The following is a 20,695-nucleotide window of genomic DNA, read 5'->3' on the forward strand; positions in this document are numbered from 1 at the left end:
AGGATTTCGTAACAGATTGACATGGGATTTGATGAAGAATGCAGTTGCCATTCCCTGAAAGATCAATTGAGAGCAGAGCAGGTGGAGGGGTGGCTAAGGCAGAATCAGTTAAAACTACAAGGATTTTATTTGCCCAAGGGCCCCAAATCATATACTTACCTACTCATATGATTTATTGTGATGCTTATCTTTGGCTTTGATAATTTCATATTTTATTCAGTGTTTTGAATTATATGCCTAAGGGCAATTGGTTGAAACACTAGATGCCTTTCCATATATCAATCGTGATTTTATTTCCTTCACATTCTTCAGTTAAAACAGCATGAAACCTCTTTGTGTCACATCTTTGCAGTTGTACTCTGTCCCATCCTGTTGACCGTCATCCTGGTTCTACAGTTTGGGTTGTCCGACATTTTTATTTGGTTAATTGAACCAATTGCATATTCAGAGTATCAAATCCTCAGAGGATTTGGTGTTTGCCAGCAGTAGGTGGAATTGAATGATTTGAACGTTCTAAAACAGAAAGATTACAAAAATATGACCGAAATAATGTGAAATTCAGGAAAAATGGAGTGGAAATCATTAGTAGCTTAACTGTACCTATTTTGAGCGAGAGGAAACTTTTGTTTTAGATAAAGCCTATTTTATGGTGTTAGGAGCTGGCCAACTGAATTCCGTTGGTTTGCACTGCTTCTGCTTTTTATCCTGATGGCATCTTTTGTTTTATCAAGGAGTTGGATTTCCTCCTTATTTCTAAAGAGAAATGTTTACAACAGACAGAGCTCTTGCTGTGAGACATTCCCAGGTTATGAAAATCTATTATATTCCAAATAGAATTATTAATATTTAAAGCTAGAAGGTTAAAGAGAGCATCTAATCCTACCACCTCATTTTAGAGGTGAGGAAATTGAAACTCATAAAAAATTCAGTGACTTACTTAAAAATCACTAGAATTTTTGTTGTTTTCATGATTAGCTATATTTCTTTTTTTTTCAAAAATTCATTGCAGTATAATTCACTTACCATAAAATTTACCTTTTAAAGTATACAATTCAGGGATCCCTGGGTGGCGCAGCGGTTTAGCGCCTGCCTTTGGCCCAGGGCGCGATCCTGGAGACCCGGGATCGAATCCCATATCGGGCTCCTGGTGCATGGAGCCTGCTTCTCCCTCTGCCTATGTCTCTGCCTCTCTCTCTCTCTCTCTCTCTGTGTGACTATCAAAAATAAATAAAAATTAAAAAAAAAATAAAGTATACAATTCAATAGTTTTTAATACATTCATAAAGTTATACAACCATCACCACTAATTCCATTAGATTTTCATCACCATAAAAAGAAACCTTGTGCCCATTAGCAGTCATCCCCTGTTCCTCTTCTCTTCAGCCCCTGGCAGCCACGGATCTATTCTGTTTCTATGGATTCGCCTATTCTGAACATTTCACATAAATAGAATCATGCAATATGTGGCCTTTTATGTCTGACGTCTTTCACTTAGCGTAATGTTTTCAGGGTTCATCCTTGTTATACATGTATCAGGACTTCATTCCTTTTTATGGCCAAATAATATTTCATTATATGGATTTACTAGTTTTAAAACAAATCTGTTCATCAGTTAATAGACATTTGGTTTTTTTCCACTTTGAGAAAATATGGCTTGATCAGCTATTTTTTTAAGGTTATATATTATCTGGTCAGCCAAAGAAGTATAGTAGCACACATACTAATAGACACACACATATGCATATATGTATGTCTTGATTCTCTTGGAAGTAGGGGAAAAATCAGTACACTATCCTCTGTGAGTAGTAAATTCAAAATTATTGATTTTAAAGTAAAGTTACCACCTTATTTCCCATCTGCATAACCTTTTTTAGGAATTTCAAATTAGGAAAGTATCAAAGAAATATTTTAGCTATCTTCAGTGGTTTCAGGTGATTCAGGAAATGCTGAAATACAGAGACTGAGTTAATTTGCATTTCATAGGGTGGTTTGATGGATGCATTCAACAACATACTTGAAGTCTCAGCAAAAAAATAAAGGGTTAACTAAGTCAGCAAGTTTTTATTTTTTTGCTTAAAACATTTTACAAAAAATATTTTGTAATGGTGGTTTCATGTTATAAAATGTATAAAGTCACAGTTTAATCAAGTGTAATAAAAACTGCATATCAGTCAATATATTACTTTTGTATTTCAAATAGCTTCCATGATTTTTCCTGAAATCTAAAATGTAAAGAATGTGGGTTTTAGTTTATTTCTTTTTTAGTAATCTCTACAGCCAATATGGGTCTCTAACTTACAACCTGAGACCAAAAGCCACGGGCTCTTACAAGTGAGCCAGCCAGGTGCCCCCAAAATGTAAAGAATATTTAATCCACACAAGCCAGGGATCCCTGGGTGGCGCAGTGTTTTGGCGCCTACCTTTGGCCCAGGGTGCGATCCTGGAGACCCGGGATTGAATCCCACGTCGGGCTCCCGGTGCATGGAGCCTGCTTCTCCCTCTGCCTGTGTCTCTGCCTCTCTCTCTCTCTCTGTGTGACTATCATAAGTAAATTAAATAAATAAATAAATAAATAAATAATCAATCAATCAATCAATCCACACAAGCCAATCCTTTAATTTTTGTCACTGCTCCCTATATGGTTTTCATTTGTTTCTTTCTTAAAATTGGGAGTCCCAGTCTAGATATCATGTTCCAGTCTGAACCTGACCAACATAGTATCACCAGTGGTACATCTTATTCCTTCATCCCTAGCTTTTAAAGTGATGGTACGCCATTGCTACTATGGATGTGGCCCTTTATTCATCAAGTGCTTATTATAAATTGAAGTGCAGCCTAACATAAGACCCAAGCTTTGAGTAAGCGGATCTTCATGGAAGCAGGACAGAAAAGAAGGCTTGGACTAGACACCAGTCTACAAAAGAATGCCATATGGGGTAACAGGACTTACATATAGCCTTACTAGTCACTTTTCTTTTAGTCAGATAGCATTTGTTGGATTCTCTATGTGCTAGAGCTGTTTGTAAAAATGAGAGTTTAGCCCCTACCCTTGGAGAACTAATAGTCCAACAAGGCAATGGGCACTTGATCTGCTAATATATTACCAAGGTCTAAGAGAGACACATGTGATATTGTTGCTTCAGTCCAAGTTTCTATACCAGACCTCATAAATGATGTCATCAAGATACTCCAATTCTGCTGTCTTAATGGTGTGTATATGAAAAGGAGAATAAAGGGGGATCCCTGGGTGGCTCAGTGGTTTAGCTCCTGCCTTCGGCCCAGGGCGTGATCCTGGAGTCCCAAGATTGAGTCCCATGTCAGGCTCCCTGCATGGAGCCTGCTTCTCCCTCTGCTTGTGTCTCTGCCTCTCTCTCTCTCTCTCTCTATCTCTATCTCTCTCTATCTCTATCTCTATCTCTCATGAATAAATAAATAAAATCTTAAAAAAAAAAAAACGAAGAAGAAGAAGAAATAGAGAAGAACACAGATTTCGTTTTCTCATTAGCTTGATCTTTATTCCAGAAAGGGACTAATACCTGGCATAGAGATTCATTTAGCCTCATTTCATGCAAATTATGAGTACTTGGAGTGGGACGTATTTTTGTATGACAAGTTCTAACAATAACAAGATTTTTAAAGTAATTGGATAATTATATTTATTTATGAATCTTCAAGTCTCAACTTTTAATCTTCATACTCATTGTTTCAGCTGAGCCAATACAAGCATGAGAATTTTTTAATGAACTTACATTTTTGCCAAGTAGCAGACCAACAAAAAAGTTTAAAGTGTTTTAAAAGTTGATCTTTCCAACTGATTTTTCTTAAAAAGTGATACTATCTTACAGGTAGTATTTATTCTACTTGCTCCAAAAGGCAACAATTTTATGTAACTTTTTTGTTAGAAGCTGCCTCAGTCTTTGATAGCAATCTTTTGTTAGACAATTCTTGTTACACAATAACACCTCTATGTTCCACTGTCCATTAGCTACCACTGACCACACCAGAGAAGAGACAGGAAGCAATGCCTCTTAGTTGAGCTCCATTTAACACTTCATGAAAGATTCTGAACAAACAAAAACACAACCAATTACATAGTTAAATCTGCAGTTACTTTGAGAAAGAAATTGCATCATGGAAATAGTTAACTGAAAACCAGACAATTAAGACTTGTATGGAGATTAAAGGTTGAAACTTGTTCTGTAATTATGACTTCATATTAGTTTTATTATTTATATCTTCAACATTTCTTTAAAATCATTTTGCTAATGAAAATTGGTATACCCACTATGTAGCAGGGAAGTGACATGAAGGGGAATTGATCCAGAATTACAGCCCTCTTGTGCTCACTCAGGAACCAAGTGTATAAATTGCTCTTTGCCACTATCCCATATTCCCCCACACCCACCCCTTGCAACATTAAACTGCCAAACACCACCCAGGAACGGATTTCCTATTTCATCATTTAAACCCATTATCTTGTCCCCTTACTATCTTGCCAAACTGGTTTCCCTCCACTTACATTTTTGAGACATGATGTGGCAAGATAACAAGTCTAGACTATATAAACAGACAGTTGGGTCTTCAAGTTGAAGCAGAGGACCAAAAAGCAGTGGTCCTCTTTGTTAGCTTTTTAGAGTACCTGAACCTGTAATCCTGAAGAGATCCTCTAACCCCAGAGCATTTCTTTGTGTTTTAAAGGGTGCCCATGTAGTGGTATTATGCAGCAAACTGTCCAACAACTACAAGGCAAAAGACCAACAGTTTGGGGGGAAAAGGAGTACATACAGCACATTCTATTGAAGTTGGAGCTTTTGCCTAACTTGCCCATTAGAAATCGGTTAACTCAGTAAAGATGAGCTTAATCTCTAGAGTGTGTTTACATGTCCATTGATGGTTGGGATCTTGGAGTTGATATTTTGAGTGAACAAGCCAGGGATGCAGAGTGAGAGTGGGGGGAAACCTTCAGAGGATTTTGTTGGCTCTAACCAGAGTTGTGGAGATGGGAAAGTTTCCACCCATGCCCCCAATTATCTGTCCAGCCAAACACTTCAGAATGTTATCTTTTTTAAATGTCAGGCATTTAGCCACTGTTTTACAGAGTAAGATTTATCTAGAAATGACTGTCAAGACCGGCTTGGTGAGTAACCAGGGATAAAAGGTGATATTATCTCGGAAGGTTGCCATTTAGTAACATGCCCTCATTACATTATTTAGGTCATGTATCCCCGCTCTAGCATCCTCCCAAATATAGAGGATATTGAGTACATATCCTCAGAAAGCTGCTCATGGTAACTGATAGTGAGTTGGTAAAATGTAGATAGTAACTGTGGAGAGCTGAACAGGAAAGTAGGCTGGTGACATAATGCCTGAGGTGAGTCCTGGGGCTGAAGGGATAGATCTCTGGGGGATGATTGGCCCACTAGAGGAGTGACTGAAGAGGCCAATATGAATGAATAGTGGTAAAATGGGGCTGGAGTTAAAAATTCCCCCTGGACTGTTTTGCATTCTCGTTTTGCTGTAAATCTTTCTAATAATAATACAATGTTGGGGGTGGGGAGGAGCCTGGGGGGTGGGGGGAGCAGCTGTTTACCTGGATTTAATCCTCTCAAAGTTGCTCAAACCAGAATGACTGTCCCCAATGAAAGTACCGCTTAACTCCCCCTCAGATGCTTCTAAGAAAAAGCCTCCTTGTAACAGCCTCAGGAACTGATTTCAAATCCCAGAGCTTTGTCTTTCATCTCTCTGCTCTTGGGGCTCCGGGTAGTGCCACATCTGGTGGTGGTTTGTGTGAAAGGAAATAATATATATAATAGTTTCCTGTTTGGTCATTTAAACCTATCCCTGTGCTGGACAGAATTTGACCCACTTCACTCAATAGCACAGTGTCCTGTCGCTAACATGCCCATTATTTACAACAGCTGGTCAGCCAGTGATAGTGCTTTACCACCAGCCCCAAAGCTGCCCAGGCCCCTTATTCTGACCCTTATTGTTTTCATTTACACAAATAGTATTATTAATAACTGAAACCGAAGGCTGGGACTTATTTCTTTGGAGCATATAATTATGTTTGACAAGAAACTCCCAAAGTCTAGTAAATACAGTCATCGTCCTCTTAATCCTTTTTGGAGCTAGATTTCATTTTATTCCTGAATTTTAAAAGCCTTGAGCTTTATAATTTATTGTGTAATGACTGGAAACACAGACAAAAACATGCTAATAATAAAATGAAACATATTTAACATTTTGATTTCTCTTTTTCTAATTTGGCTTTGGTTTTTGTGCCCTGACCATACTTGACAGTCTTGTCCTGGAGGTTTTTCTCTTATTTCCTTGCAGAAGTGGCCAGTTTTCTTCTCTCTGGGTATTTCAATTTGTGGTACTGAATGTCTGAGAGGACTATGGAATTTGTGACATTCTTTCTGTATATTAGACTCTCTTCATACAGCAAACTCCTTTACAGAATGAGCACTGACCATCCCTAAATCTCTGCATATATTTTGGGGGAAAAAATCTGTTCTACAGCCATCCCTTGCTTTTAACTCAATCTCTTAAGCTAATTTCAGTTTCTTCTTCCTTAGAGACATTAGAAATATATGGATATATCATTTTAGTTTGGACCTCCTGAAATGTTTGTGATAAAACAGAGAGCAATGTTTGTAGTAACACAATATGAATGTGTGGGACAGGAGTGAGCAAAGTGTGACCCTTGGGCCAAACATAGCCAGCAGACTGTGTATGTACACAGGTGTTTTTACATTTTTAAAGGGTGGTGGTTGGATGAAGAAACCAAAGAATATGTGACAGAGACTCTATGTGTCCTACAAAGTTTAAAATATTTACTATCTGGCCCTTTGCAGAACAGTTTGCTAATCTGTAGCTTGGGTCAGCATCATGTGTTCAAGCTTGGGTCAGCATCATGTGTTCAAGCTTAAAGTCTTATATTTAGAGCAGTTGGTATCTCTTTGATCTTTAGGCTTGGACTCTTATTGACGACGGCCTACTGTACCAGGGTAAATTATACTTTATTTATTCCAGTGTACTGTTTAGTTGACTAGACATTAGTCCTAAGTATATATTCTAGTGGTTTTTAATTCTGGCTGCATTTTAAAATCATCTGGATGGGATCCCTGGGTGGCGCAGCGGTCTGGCGCCTGCCTTTGGCCCCGGGCGCGATCCTGGAGACCCGGGATTGAATCCCACGTCGGGCTCCCGGTGCATGGAGCCTGCTTCTCCCTCTGCCTGTGTCTCTGCCTCTGTGTGTGTGTGTGTGTGTGTGTGTGTGTGTGTGTGTGTGTGTGTGACTATCATAAAAAAAAAAAAAAGCTCACTAAAAAATAAATAAAAAATAAATAAATAAAATCTTCTGGAGAGGGGATCCCTGGGTGGCTCAGCAGTTTGGTGCCTGCCTTCGGCCTAGGGGGTGATCCTGGAGTCCCGGGATCAAGTCCCACATCAGGCTCCCTGCATGGGGCCTGCTTCTCCCTCTGCCTGTGTCTCTGCGCCTCTCTCTCTCTCTCTCTGTCTCTCATGAATAAATAAAATCTTTATAAAAAAAATCACCTGGAGAGCTTTAAAAGTACTGTGGCCTGGCCACCTGTACCAGAGATCCTGGTTTCAGGATCTGAAGGAGAACCTGGGCATAAGTGTTTCCTACATTCACTTCAGCTAATTCTAATGTACAGGCAGGTCTGAGAACTACAGGCCTACACCACTTAAAGGTCTATTTGTGGATTAACAACTAATCCATATTCTTAGGCAGTTTTTATTCACATTGTTCATTAGAAATATAAAGATGTATTATACAAATTGCTCTTTAATTTCAAGACAGAAGTGTTGCTCAGGGAAATTTTAACTGAGACAAGTTTGAAATGTGAGGAACATATGAAACAGATAATGCAGAGCCCAGAGAAATAGAATTTAAGAGATAGGAACTGAAAGGAGCATGCTGGAAGAAAAGAAAAGAAAAGAAAAAAACCACTCAGAATTTCAATACACAAATCACTGAGTAGATTTCTTGCTGTCTGGGTAAGTGTATCTATTTTCAAAAGTGCTATTAACATAAACAGAGCAGTAAATCTGGGGCACCATACTTTTTTTTTTTTTTAAGTTGTTAAGAAGAATTATATCAGTCTGCAGGTGTCACACGCAGTTACTCAGAATCAGAAAGAAGGCTGATCAGGGGTTAGAAGATCTTCATCTATCTATCTTTTTGCAACCAACCACGTCCAGGCTGTTTATTTAATACTTCCTCTTGCTAATGAAGATACTGGTTGGGGATGGGTCGGGCTTTCCCATCTCAGCATAAGACTGCAAGATTTGAACGTGCCCTGGTGCTGGCTTCACTGACCACAGCAGGTACCCCAGGCAAGAATCTGAGCAGTAATAACAGGTAACGACAGAGTGTACATCAGACCTCTGACACTTTTCCTTCCAGTTTATTTCCTTTCCTCCCTCATTTATCACCATGTTCTTTTCCCTCTTCTTTTTACATTTTTCCAAACCAGCAAGTGCGGAGGCAAGACACATCAAAGCAGAGATGGGAAGTGAAAGAGCTCTCGTTCTGGACAGATTAGCAAGCAATGTGGCAAAACGAAAAAGCTCAATGCCTCAGAAATTCATTGGTAAGAATACGACCCTTTTTCCTGCTGTTGTTAGCAGATAGTTTAAATGAGATAACATAGGATGTTTATATATTACACAGGCCCTTAATCTCTGTTAAAATTAGGTAATTCGTTTTCCATTGTACACTTTTATTCTTTGTGCTTCATTTTGATAGCTAGAGCAAATAGAATAAAATCTTTTAACTGAATAATCTTAACTCCTAAAGATGGGAGTATTTGATATCCAATTTCCTAAATGGAGTTGGTGTTAAAAATGCTGTTCCTTCCTCTTTATTCTGAATGACATATGTTGCATGAGAGAGTTTATGCAATTGACACCAGTAAGATGTTTGAGATAGCATTTTTGTAACCTTTTGTAATTATATTTTACAAGTTGGTTCCGTAATCATGCCCCAACTTTTTTCATGTTCTAAAACTTATTGCCATACTTTCTTGAATTTAATTGAGGATAGGCTTTAAGAGAAAGTTGAAAAATTAGATATTTAAATAACAAAGCTAGATTCAATCATTTGTCTTAAGGGAGTTAATTTTTATGCCATCGGTTTTCACATTGTCAAACAATGCAACAGAATGAGATGGCTAAGAAAGAATTATGTTAAGTGTTAGGATTGCTGAATGGCAGAGATGTTTTGCCCAGCTCTTCCAGATGTTTACATAAATGTGACCATCGTATTTAAAATAGATTTATATTTGTGAAGGGGACAGTTGAATTGAATGCATCAGTTTTGCTATAAATTGAAATTTGGTGATATTGAACAAAAATAGTTATCACACGAAAATAGACCTCCCTTAACACCAGCAGAATTTTTAAAAAACTGCCAATCTGTTTTTCCAAAGATACTTGCTATTGATGTCTTACTACAGTCCTTTTGTGCTTGGTTCTTTTCAGTACAGATATTAAGTACCTGCCTGGTTTTTAAACCTGGTTAAATTTTATTCTGGTCTACATCATTTTTGTACAGGCAGGTATTTTATGTGAATTATAGAGACATATTGAAAGAACTCATATATTTCAAAATTACCTAGCTTGGCATTTATGTTTATTTAAGTGCTTATGCCTTATTTTTTTTTTATTTTGATTAGCTGAAAAGTTTTCATATCCTTTTAATCACTTCAAGAATTGTGTCAGACTAAATTAAGTTGGTGCATTTCAGTTTAGAGAGATACACCCCTCCTACCCCCCACCCCTGTTACCATCTTCCTTTGTGAGAAATGTCAGGGAGCATGTAGTGGCCTCCATGTGGAGTTTAGGAACAGTGGATCAAATGTGATTCCAAGACATGATTTTAAGACATTGCTCATATTATCTTTTGAGCTTGACTGCTGTGAAGAAGTTCTGACTGGAGTCAGAACAAAGGAAAGTAGAGGTTGTTATTCTATGAGTGTAATTTACTTTGTAATTTAATTTGGGGAAAGTTTTGACTCTAGAAATGGCTGTACTTGGTGTGGAGTGGGACATGGGGAGAAATAGGCAAAGAAAAAAATGTAAAATGACTCAATTTCAATCCAATTATGGTCAAGGCGTTTTGGTCTAAGAGAACTTACATATGAGAGAAGGTGCTTGGTCCTTGTAGCTGCCCTACACCTACAGTTGAGCTAAAACCCTCCTTAATATAATAAAACCTGCTTTGGTATTTTTGTGGGTTTCAGAAAACATGTTTCCTATGTCCAAGTCCTTGCCATTCTGCTTGGTGCATTGGGGATCTGTTCCATTTGCTACCCTTGTAACCAGGGGATTTTTACTCCATTTCCAGACTGAGGAGAGATGCTTGTAGGTGCTGATTTCTCTCATCTTCTGAACCATCATGTTCATTCTATCCTGGAATCAGGAAACCCAGTAGAGTTAGCTCTTGATTTGAGCTGAGGTAGCAACTTCGAGGCTTCAGGGCTCTGAATAACTGGGGGAAATTTTGTTTGGTAAATTGTGGTATAGCGCAGTAGGAAGAACACTGGATTTGAAGCCAAATGACCCAGGTTCCGATTCTAGCTCAGTCATTTCTTAACCGTGTGTGTTTAGACAAATCACATAACCTTTCTGGGCCTCTGTTTACTCATCTGTGAAATGAGGAGACTGAATAGGTGATGAGGTGATTGGGAAGGTCCCTCCCAGCTCTATCATTCTACAAGTCTGCAAGATGAATTAGCAGAGGCTGCAATTATGAATACCACTTTGTGTTTTTAAGCCCATATGTGTAGATTCAGATAACGGTTTTCTCAAGACTATACAGACAAGGTGTTTATGTTATGAACCATGTCATATATTTTAGTTGTTTTTGTTTTAGGAAGGTGTGGTTAAATGAGAATCTATAAAACAGCTACATTAGCCCAACATTCATCTGTTTTACTGAGGGCGTTACTCCTTGTTCATTTGTTCTTTCCCCTGTTCATTGGTCGGGAAATGGGGACAGCGCTTCCTGTCATGCCCATGATCTTGTTCCTGAGCCCTGTTCTAAACTTCTAGCATTAGCTTATATCCCGAACCTTCCTTTTAGAGATTGTTTTTAAATAAAGGAAACCCCTTGAGTCATTTAATGGAGTCAACTTTTTTGATAGAAAACAGCAATACTGGGGAGAGAAAAGGAACATTTTGACACTGCAGTGTATGGGATAAAGTGCTGCAAAACATACGGGGCTAATGTTTTCCCTCCTCTTCTCGCCTGTCTCCTATATTTCCTCTCCAAGGCACCTTTTTCTGAAAAGATTCAGCTGCCAGGGAAATGGCAAAGGGTAAAGTGTGAAGGAAGAATGAGTCACTCTCTTTAATCCTTGCTGACAGTTGCACAGCACTCAGACCAACCTTGGCTTCCCTGACCTCTTGAACTATGAGGGTAAAGGTGAAATTATACCATCAGGTCAACCTGTTACTTTCCCAGAAGGCTAAAGAGAATTACCAGTAGGTAGCTTTTTTCATAAATTAGAGATGAATTGAGGAAGAGGGACAAGATTGGGTTAAGTCTAACTGCACTTATTTTTTTTAAGATTTTATTATTTATTTGAGAGAGAGAATGCAAGAGAGAGCATGAGCTGGGCGAGAGGCAGATAGATGGAGAGGGAGAGGCCTTCTCCCTTGGAGCAGGAAGCCCTATGTAGGGCCGGATCCCAGGACCCTAAGATCATGACCTGAGCCAAAGGCAGAAGCTTAACTGGCTGAGTCACCCAGGTGCCCTCTAAGTGCATTTAGAAACACAGAAACATGCCGTTGTTGAAAAGTAAGAATAAAATTAAATTGCCCACATAGAAGAAAAATAAAGCCATTTTTCCTAATTCTCCAAGAAATTTTGTTTTGTTCTCTGTATTTAGGACATAAATTGACACGCATTCATTAGATGTCGGCATCTTTACATCATCAAAATAGTTCTTCGTTGCTCTTTTCGAAGGACACAACGGCTTACTTTTAGCACCTAGCCTTTTAAGAGTTGTCCTTTTCTGCATCTTATTCTTCTGTTATAAACTTGTTTGACTAGACTTCTAACTAGGCCATCTTCAAATACTTGGCTCAAAATAGAGGCCAGATTTCTCTCCTGGAGGGAGGAGGAAAATGACTACATTTCTGCATATTTCTTTTTCTGATTTTCATTCTTTCTCCAAAAACAGATGTGTTATTCCAACCAAAGTGGTTACCATAGCATCTCCTTATTATTTTTAATTTTATGTATTATTTTATTAAAGGAAGTTTTTATGTTGAAAAGAACATGAAAAAAGATCTCACTCACCCGTGGTAAACATGTTTAGTGAGGTTTTGACACTTCAACAAACACCATCGATTCTCCCTGTGAAGTAACTAATGAGAAATTGTCTGCTTTGGTTAACAGAGCTACAGGAAGCAGTTTGAATACCCATTTCTAACAGCAAAACGTATCTTCTCCCACTCCTTCTCAAAGGGCTGAATCTATAATCCTATAAGTATTACAGAATCCTAGCATATTAGAACTTGAAGAGATATCAGGAATACACAGCAAAGTTCTTGTCCCAAGGAAGAAGGGAGGATGGAGAGATGAAGAGATACAGCTAGTGGGTGACAGAGCAGAGTCAGGACTGGGACCTTGTAACGCACTGCCATCCAAGGTCCAATAGTGGAGCCAAAGCCTCCTTCCCTGGAGGTCCCCCTGAGCAGTGGGGTCATGTGTGCTGCACCAGGTCTTTGGATAGGGAGGAGTGTAGTCAATGTAAGCTGGTGGAAGAAAAAGCCCCTGAAGAAGGGCAGTTATTCTCCCTCAGGAGTGTGTTTTCTTGAGAGAATAAGTCTTCCCCTGGGGCACCTGGGTGGCTCAGTGGTTGAGCACCAGCCTTCAGCTCAGGGTGTGATCCTGGAGTCTTGGGATCGAGTCCCGCATCGGGCTCCCCATAGGGAGTCTACTTCTCCCTCTGCCTATGTCTCTGTGCCTCTCTCTCTCTCTCTCTCTCTCTCTCTGTCTCTCATGAATAAATAAATAAAATCTTTTTTTTATTAAATAAATAAAATCTTTTAAAAAAGTCTTCCCCTGGTGACTCCGTCAGGACCGATGACATCCAAATAGCACCTCTCACAAAGGACAGGGCTTCTGCAGCAACAAAACATGGTCTCCAACTCAATTTTCCTCTCCTCCACCCCCCACCCCATGGCTATCTCTGTGTTTGCTCCCCTTCCTGCCTGTTCTATGGCTCCCTTCTACTTTCCTCCTCCTGGAAGAAATGTTATTCACTTTAGTCTCATTGAGCTTGAGATCAGAGCCATTACCTCACAGATATTTCATTTAACCTCCTTACTTGCCCCTCCCTCCTTTTATCGAACATGTGCTTGCAGTAAGAGTAAGCAATAATACACATGGGATATGGTAGGAAGGTAGGGCAAGTACATTTCAGTGACTTGCAGAAACATAAAACCTGAACATTGCTCATCACCCCTCATGATGCCTATAATAGTGGAAATGTGTTATCTTTCTAAAGTTCAAATCATCCCCCCTTCAAAAAACCCTTTCAATGGCTTCCCATTGGAATAAAATCTGAACCACCCAGGTGTTCTGAGCCTTGTACAATCTGTCTCCAAGTTACCTTTTCTAATTTTATCATTTCAGCCAAGTGATCTTTTAATTCAGCCACAGTGAACTACTCACACTTCTATGTAATACTTTCCCTCTTGTATGTAATCGTTATGTCCATGCTGTCTGCCTGGAATGCCCTCCCTCACATCTGCCTTTGAAAGTACACATGGGGGATCCCTGGGTGGCGCAGCGGTTTGGCCCAGGGCGCAATTCTGGAGACCCGGGATCGAGTCCCACGTCAGGCTCCCGGTGCATGGAGCCTGCTTCTCCCTCTGTCTATGTCTCTGCCTCTCTCTCTCTCTCTGTGACTATCATAAATAAATAAAAATTTTTAAAAAATTAGAAAGTATACATGGTTAGGGTGCCTAGGTGGCACAGTCTATTAGGCATCCACCTGTTGGTTGCAGCTTGGGACCTGATCTCAGGTTGTAAGATGGAGCCCTGAGTAGGGCTCCATGTTCAGCAAGGAGTCTGCTTGGGACTCTCTCTCCTTCTCCCTCTGCAACTCTGTTCTCTCTCTCTCTCTCTCTCTCTCTCAAATAAATACATTTTTAAATTTTTTAAAGAGATTTTATTTATTTGAGAAAGGGAGAGAGCAAGAGTAGGGGTAGGGGGAGAGGGAGAGGAAGAAGCAGACCCCCTGCTGAGCAGGAAGCCCAACATGGGGCTCTATCCCAGGATCCTGAAATCATGACCTGACCCAAAAGATGCCTAACTGAGCCAGCAGGCACCCCAATAAATAAATCTTTTTTTAAAAAAGTGTATGTGGTCTACATTCCCATAGTCTCCTGAATTCTCTCTCTGCTCTGTTCTTCCCCTGTACTCAGGCAAGTTTAACAGTTTTGGGATGCCTGAGTGGTTCAGTGGTTGAGCGTCTGCCTTCGGCTCAGGGCATGATCCCTGGGTTCCAGGATATAGTCCCACATCAGGCTCCCTGCAAGGAGCCTGCTTCTCCCTCTATGTCTCTGTCTCTGTCTCTCTCTCTGTGTCTCTCATGAATAAATAAATAAAATCTTTAAAAAAAAGTTTAAGTTTTTTGTGATATGTAGAACTGTCTTCACCACCATCACTGTCACAGTTTTTTGTAATATATAGAACTGTCTTCACCACCATCACTTACAAGCAGACTTCAAAAAAAAAAAAAAGTTAATATTTGTCCCGCATTACATGGCATATTGAGAAGCTGTCCATATTTTTCTCTCTTCACTTTCTTGACTACTCTATACTTTGTTCTACCACATAGCGTTCGGGGTACTAATTTGCAATGAAATTGTATAAATGCTGCATCTCCTGGACTGCAATTATATTTGTACTCCTCAAAGTACCTAACGTGATTTGAGGCTAATAATAATAATAATAATAATAAAAGATATAAGGCCACTTGGGTGGCTCAGTCGGTTAAGCATCTGCCTTTGGCTCAGGTCACAATCTTGGGGTTGTGGGATCAAGCCCCACATGAGACTCTCTGCTCAGGAGGGAATCTGCTTCTCACTCTCACTCTCCCTCTGTACTCTCCCTCTCTCTCAAGTAAATTAAAAAAAAAAAAATCTACCACTTATTGAGTGCTTACATATGCCAGGCATTCTGTTAAGCACTTACAGACATCACAACTCTGTGCATCATAAATACTTCTTGAATGCACGGTGCTGGTCCATATGGAACAAAGCATAGTTGCTTGTCCACTGCTTATGGGGACCATCCCAGCAGAGAATCTGAAGTCACTGCCAGTGGTGGGATTGTGCAGCCATGGGCAAGGTAGCAGTCAGGAAACAATAATTTATGCTCAAACACAGGGATGCCTGGGTGGCCCAGTCAGTTAAGCATCTGACTCTTGATTTCAGCTCAGGTCATGATCTCAGAGTTGCGGAATCAAGCCCCATGTGGGATCAAGCCCCACCCAGTGTGGAGTCTGCTTAAGACCCTTTCTCTCCTCTCTCTACACCTTTCCCTCCCTATTCCAAAATAAATAAATAAATAAATAAATAAATAAATAAATAAATAAATAAATTAAATAATAAAATCTTAAAAAAAAAAAAAAAGCTCAGACACAGGCAGATATATATGGGCCCTTAGATTACAACTTAGTTCTCCATTTACCAACTTAAGCAGCCTTGACAAGTTAACCTGTTTGTAGGTTAGGTTATTCATCTGAGTAAGAGGTGCTAATTCATCTTAGGCAAATGAGAGAATATGCAAAAAGTAGCTAGGACTGCACTGAGTACATAATAAAGGCTCAATAAATAGGAGCTATTTTTATGAGTATTATATATAAGGCACAGTGCTAGGTAGTGTGAAGTATAAAAACCAGAGGTAAACATTAGAGTGGTGGATCTTGTCACTTGACCCCAGAAGCAGAGGTCTGAATCCACGTGTTCAGTTAAGGTCCCTTTTAGCTCTAAGTGGTGATTCTGTACTTTGAAGTTGGCACTCAAAAGACAACAACCAGGGGCACCTGGGTGGCTCAGTGGTTGAGAGTCTGCCTTTGGCTCGGGTTGTGACCCCGGGGTCCTGGGATTGAGTTCCCTATGGGGAGCCTGCTTCTCCCTCTGCCTATGTCTCTGCCTCTCTCTGTGTGTCTCTCATGAATAAATAAATAAAATCTTAAGAAAAAAAAAAAAGACAACACCCATATATACCCTCACCACATTGCAGCAATTCAAGTCAGGCGGCTGCTTGGTTTAGAATTTCCAAAGTCTAGGGATTCACACCTTTAAAAAAGAAGCACAGGTAAGGAATGGCCCTGGTTCCTAAACTCAGGACTTGCTTTTGCCAGTTGTACTTTCATCAGAAGGAAACCTCTAATTCAGCCTGAAGCTGCTATCATTAATCATTCAAAGGTGTGGTACGATTTTGACTACAAGCTGGACTAGAGGCTCCGTGCAGGTTTGGGAGAAGTTATACGCTTGTGGTTTGACTAACCTTTTTTATGAGTATGTTACTAAAGAAACGTGAGCTGTTGGCTTTTCAATTACTGTAGCTAACCCCTTCTGGGTTTCATACACATTGAGTCATCGTGTCTACAGGTGACTGATAATCATCTGTACTACTCAAGTTACCGTAACTCGGAGATGAGGGGATCTGATGATTGCAGGTTGCGTGCACGTGAAGATCTGAGGCTCTCCTGTCTTCACAATGAACAATGGTCTGCCTTAACCACAGAACTCAGTCACATATTTCCACTCATCCAGGGGTGTATTTTCCTCTTACTGTTTTGCCTCTTACAACTTTAGCACTCAGCTCTGTTCTGACATGTGCTGCAGGTGGTAGAGACTGTGAAACTGTAGGCCTAGTTCAGTAAAGCTAACTCTTGGGAGAAAAGATAAAAACAGAATTTGTGATGTGCCTGTCCTACCCCCAGAAACCTTCTGGAACCTCTCTGTAAAAAGATAAAAAGATTCTCAGGGACCCCCTGGTATTTGAGGAGTGGAGTAGAGCCAGCCACACTGGAAAATCATCAATGACCTTGAAAAGGTCAAGAAACCAAAGTTCACAATTTCTGTGTCATTTTCAGAGGAATGAATTTGTGCCCTTAGCTGACTTTCATGTTCTCAGCCTCACTCTTTCAAATAGCTTTTTTTTTTTTTTCCCTTCAAATAGCTTTGATCAAAGATTTATCCAATCTGGAAGTTTAAAATAAAAACCACTGATGACTTTGGCACATGTCTAATTTCCTGTTGCTTTTTATTGAGTTGCTAAGGCAGGGTGTTTGCAGATTTTTTCTCTCAGGTATTTGTCTAGAAACTATCAGGTTGGCCTTAAGGTAGTAGGGATGCAAGACAAATCCATCTTATTCAATTAGATCTTCTAGCTGGTCTTTCAGGCTCCAATTCCTTGCTGTTCTGGTCTTACATTTTGCTGTTCCATTAATATTCTGAAAATAACATTTTGTCACAAGCCTCCCTTGTTCAAGGGCATGAAGCAGTTTGCTCTTTGTTCAAATCCAAATCCTGTGGTTGGTCATTCAGAATGTCTATCTTTTGGTTCCTCTGTGTATTAACGTTTTTTTCAATAACTCCCCCAAATGTGGGATGCAAAGTGCCAGGAGACCCATAGGGCAAGAAAATTATTTCATTTTTTAGTTCTCTGTCATTCTTGCTGATTATTCCAAGGGAAAAGTTTTTTGTTTTTTTGGTTTTTTTTTTTTTATGAAAAGATTTAGATTTAATTTTATGTTAGTCTTCTTTCATACAAATCTCACATTTGGTAATCTCTGTTTTTGACAAAGAGAGGGGATCTTTGTTTCCAAGTAGTCACAGTATCTGATCAAAACTTGATTGCTCTGTTTCCTTGTTTTTATTTTTCATAGTTAACCTTCTATTTGTGGTGCGTGAGTCTAGCCTTCTGTTTATATTAGTGATAGAAAGTTTACCTAAAAAGCAAATTCAGGGCAGCCTGGGTGGCTCAGTGGTTTAGCACCGCCTTCAGCACAGGGCGTGATCCTGGAGTCCCAGGATTGAGTCCCATGTCAGGCTACCTGCATGGAGCCTGCTTCTCCCTCTGCCTATGTCTCTGTCTCTCTCTCTCTCTCTCTCTCTCTCTGTGTTTCTCATGAATAAAGAAATAAAATCTTTAAAAATAATAAAAAGCAAATTAATTTTAGAGACATAAAAAGAGAGAGAGAAAAAAGAAAATTCGAGCTGATTCCAACAAAACAAAAAGCCCTAACATTTACTGGGTGCTTTCTATGTACCAGGCATTGTTCCAAGCACTTCCCAATGACCCTGGGAGGTAGATACAATTATAATCCCTGTTACACATGAGGATACGGAGCCATAGACATGTCAAGTAACTTGCCCAAGGTCATGCAAACAGTAACTGATGAGCCAGCATCAGTCCATCTGATCCAAGAACTCATGCACTCAACCACAACACTACCCTGAGATGTCAGTGTTGCAGAATGTGAAGGATGAGTGAAGTTTGAGAAATGCTATATTTCATACTTCCTGATATAGCTACACCCAGACTCTTTTACTCTTCCCTGTTTCTGTCCAGTAGTAGTAGTAGTAGTAGTAGTAGTAGTAGTAGTAGTAGTAGAAGTAGTCCCACTTCTCTGCCTTCAGGTTGCTCCTCCCTCTTATCAGGATGTCTCATCTACCTCTTGGAAAAATCTAAGTTGTACCAGTTCATCAAGACCCTTCTTGGGATGCCTGGGTGGCTCAGTGGTTGAGCGTCTGCCTTTGGCTTGGGGCATGATCCCAGGATCTAGTCCCACATCGGACTCCCTGTGAGTAGCCTGCTTCTCCCTCTGCCTATGTCTCTGCCTCTCTCTGTGTGTCTCTCATGAATAAATAAATAAAATCTTTATTTTTTTAAAGATTTATTTATTTAGAGAGAGAGGCAGAGACACAGGCAGAGGGAGAAGCAGGCTCCATGCAGGCAGCCTGACGTGGGACTCAATCCCGGCTCCCCAGGATCATACCTGGGCTGCAGGCGATGCTAAACCACTGCGCCACAGGGGCTGCCCTGAATAAAATCTTTAAAAAAAAAAAAAAAAAAAAACCCTTCTCAAAATCTGGGTTTTCCAAGAATGCTTTCCCTGCCCCAGGTACTCCTGAATTTTATGATTTCCTTAACACTTAAATATACAATTTGTACCAAACTGCCTTACTCTTGTCTTATAATTCTTTTTACAGAAGACGTATCACTCCCCTGCTTAAGTGCCTCAAATATGGCATTTAGAATAAAATCAGGGATGCCTAGATGGCTCAGTTGATTGAGCATCTGACTGTTGATTTCAGCTCAGGTCATGATCTCAGGGCCATGGGATTGAGCCCCCACATGGGGCTTTGCACTCAGCACAGAATCTCTTTGAGATTCTCACTCTCCCTCTCTTTCTGCCCCTTCCCCTGCTTGTATGCTCTCTTTCTCTCAAAATAAATAAATAAAATCTTTAAAATAAAATAATAAAATCAAAGGTCCCCACAGAGCAGAGAAGCCCTTTCACAATTTCTAACATTTTTTTTTTTTTTCCAATTCCCACTTGTTTCTCTCCCACTAGTTTGGAGACATCTCAAGAACAGGAACTAGTTCTTCTGATCCCTTTTGTGTGTGTATGTGTTGTTTCTTTATTAGACCCTTTAGTGCATGGCAGTGACAGATTTTGGAACCATAACATTTTGGAATGTTACGGAAGAGAGGATATGGTTCAGTAAATCTCTCCAGAATCTAGTGTCTACAGAATGAAAAAACATCAGCGATACCTTAGCCTCACTTTCAGTACTTGACACATCCTCCCTGCTTTCTCTTCCTTCTGCCAGCCACTCACCATGGAGCACATCTGCCATCACTGCAGACCCTTGCTCCTGGCTTCCCTGTGGCCAGAGAGCCTCTGTTTTCTAACACACAACACCCACACACCCAAAAGGTGGCTAAACTCTGTTTTCAGAATTTCTCAGCAGTTTGACATGAGCAGTATGAGAGGGTGACCACAAATAAATTTTTCAGTTAAACGTGAGATGGGTCCTAATGATCACATGTGTATCAATGATACAGTTTTTTCAAGCAAAAGAATAATATACTTTATGAAAAAGACAAAGACCATGATCTTTCAAGAAAGCTTTTCTAAAACTTTCTACATTTGAAGTTCTTTTACTTAAATCTCAGTCTGGAGACAATGTGTTTGGGGAGTGGTAAGTTGGAGGTTTGGGGGCTATTTTTTCTGCCTCTGTAGCTATTTAAAGAGCTGCAGAGGCCAGTTGCTGAGGTCCTCACTTCTTGCAGCACTTCCGTCCCCCAGGGTCCCTAGTATTACGAGCAGAAAATAACAAACAAAATAACAGTTTAGGAATCCATTGAGTGTTGAGAGTCCATGAGCAGTCGAAGTGCAGAAGTGGCCATGCTCCTGCACAGTGGTAGCTCCCTGGCTCCCTGTGAACCTGACCCGGTGTCCTCTTCCTTCTTTTTCTCTGTTTTCTCCAGCACTTCCCTCTGACGTGTGCAGTGGAAACAGCTCATATTGTAGCCTCAACTTAATGACATCTCTGACTCACCCTTTTGCCTGCTGGCTTAATTTATTTTGACTGTCCAAGCGTGTGCTGTCAGTTACTGTCCCTT

The 20,695-nt window shown here is 40.0% G+C and overlaps 1 protein-coding gene across 3 annotated transcripts in view; it reads left to right on the forward strand.

Annotated features, from left to right (window-relative positions):
• Positions 1-20,695, forward strand: part of IKZF3 (IKAROS family zinc finger 3) — a 92,101-nt gene that overhangs the window by 64,943 nt on the left and 6,463 nt on the right. For 2 of the 3 annotated variants that reach the window (XM_025440260.3, XM_035721393.2), the window contains one exon: positions 8,505-8,621. In XM_025440260.3, coding sequence (XP_025296045.1) covers positions 8,505-8,621 — 117 coding nt within the window. Of the gene's footprint in view, positions 1-7,530; positions 8,390-8,504; positions 8,622-20,695 lie in introns of those variants that run through there. The other variant, XM_025440261.3, reaches the window with a different exon arrangement.

This window comes from Canis lupus, chromosome 9 (genome assembly GCF_003254725.2).
Source record: "Canis lupus dingo isolate Sandy chromosome 9, ASM325472v2, whole genome shotgun sequence".
NCBI lineage: Eukaryota > Metazoa > Chordata > Mammalia > Carnivora > Canidae > Canis > Canis lupus.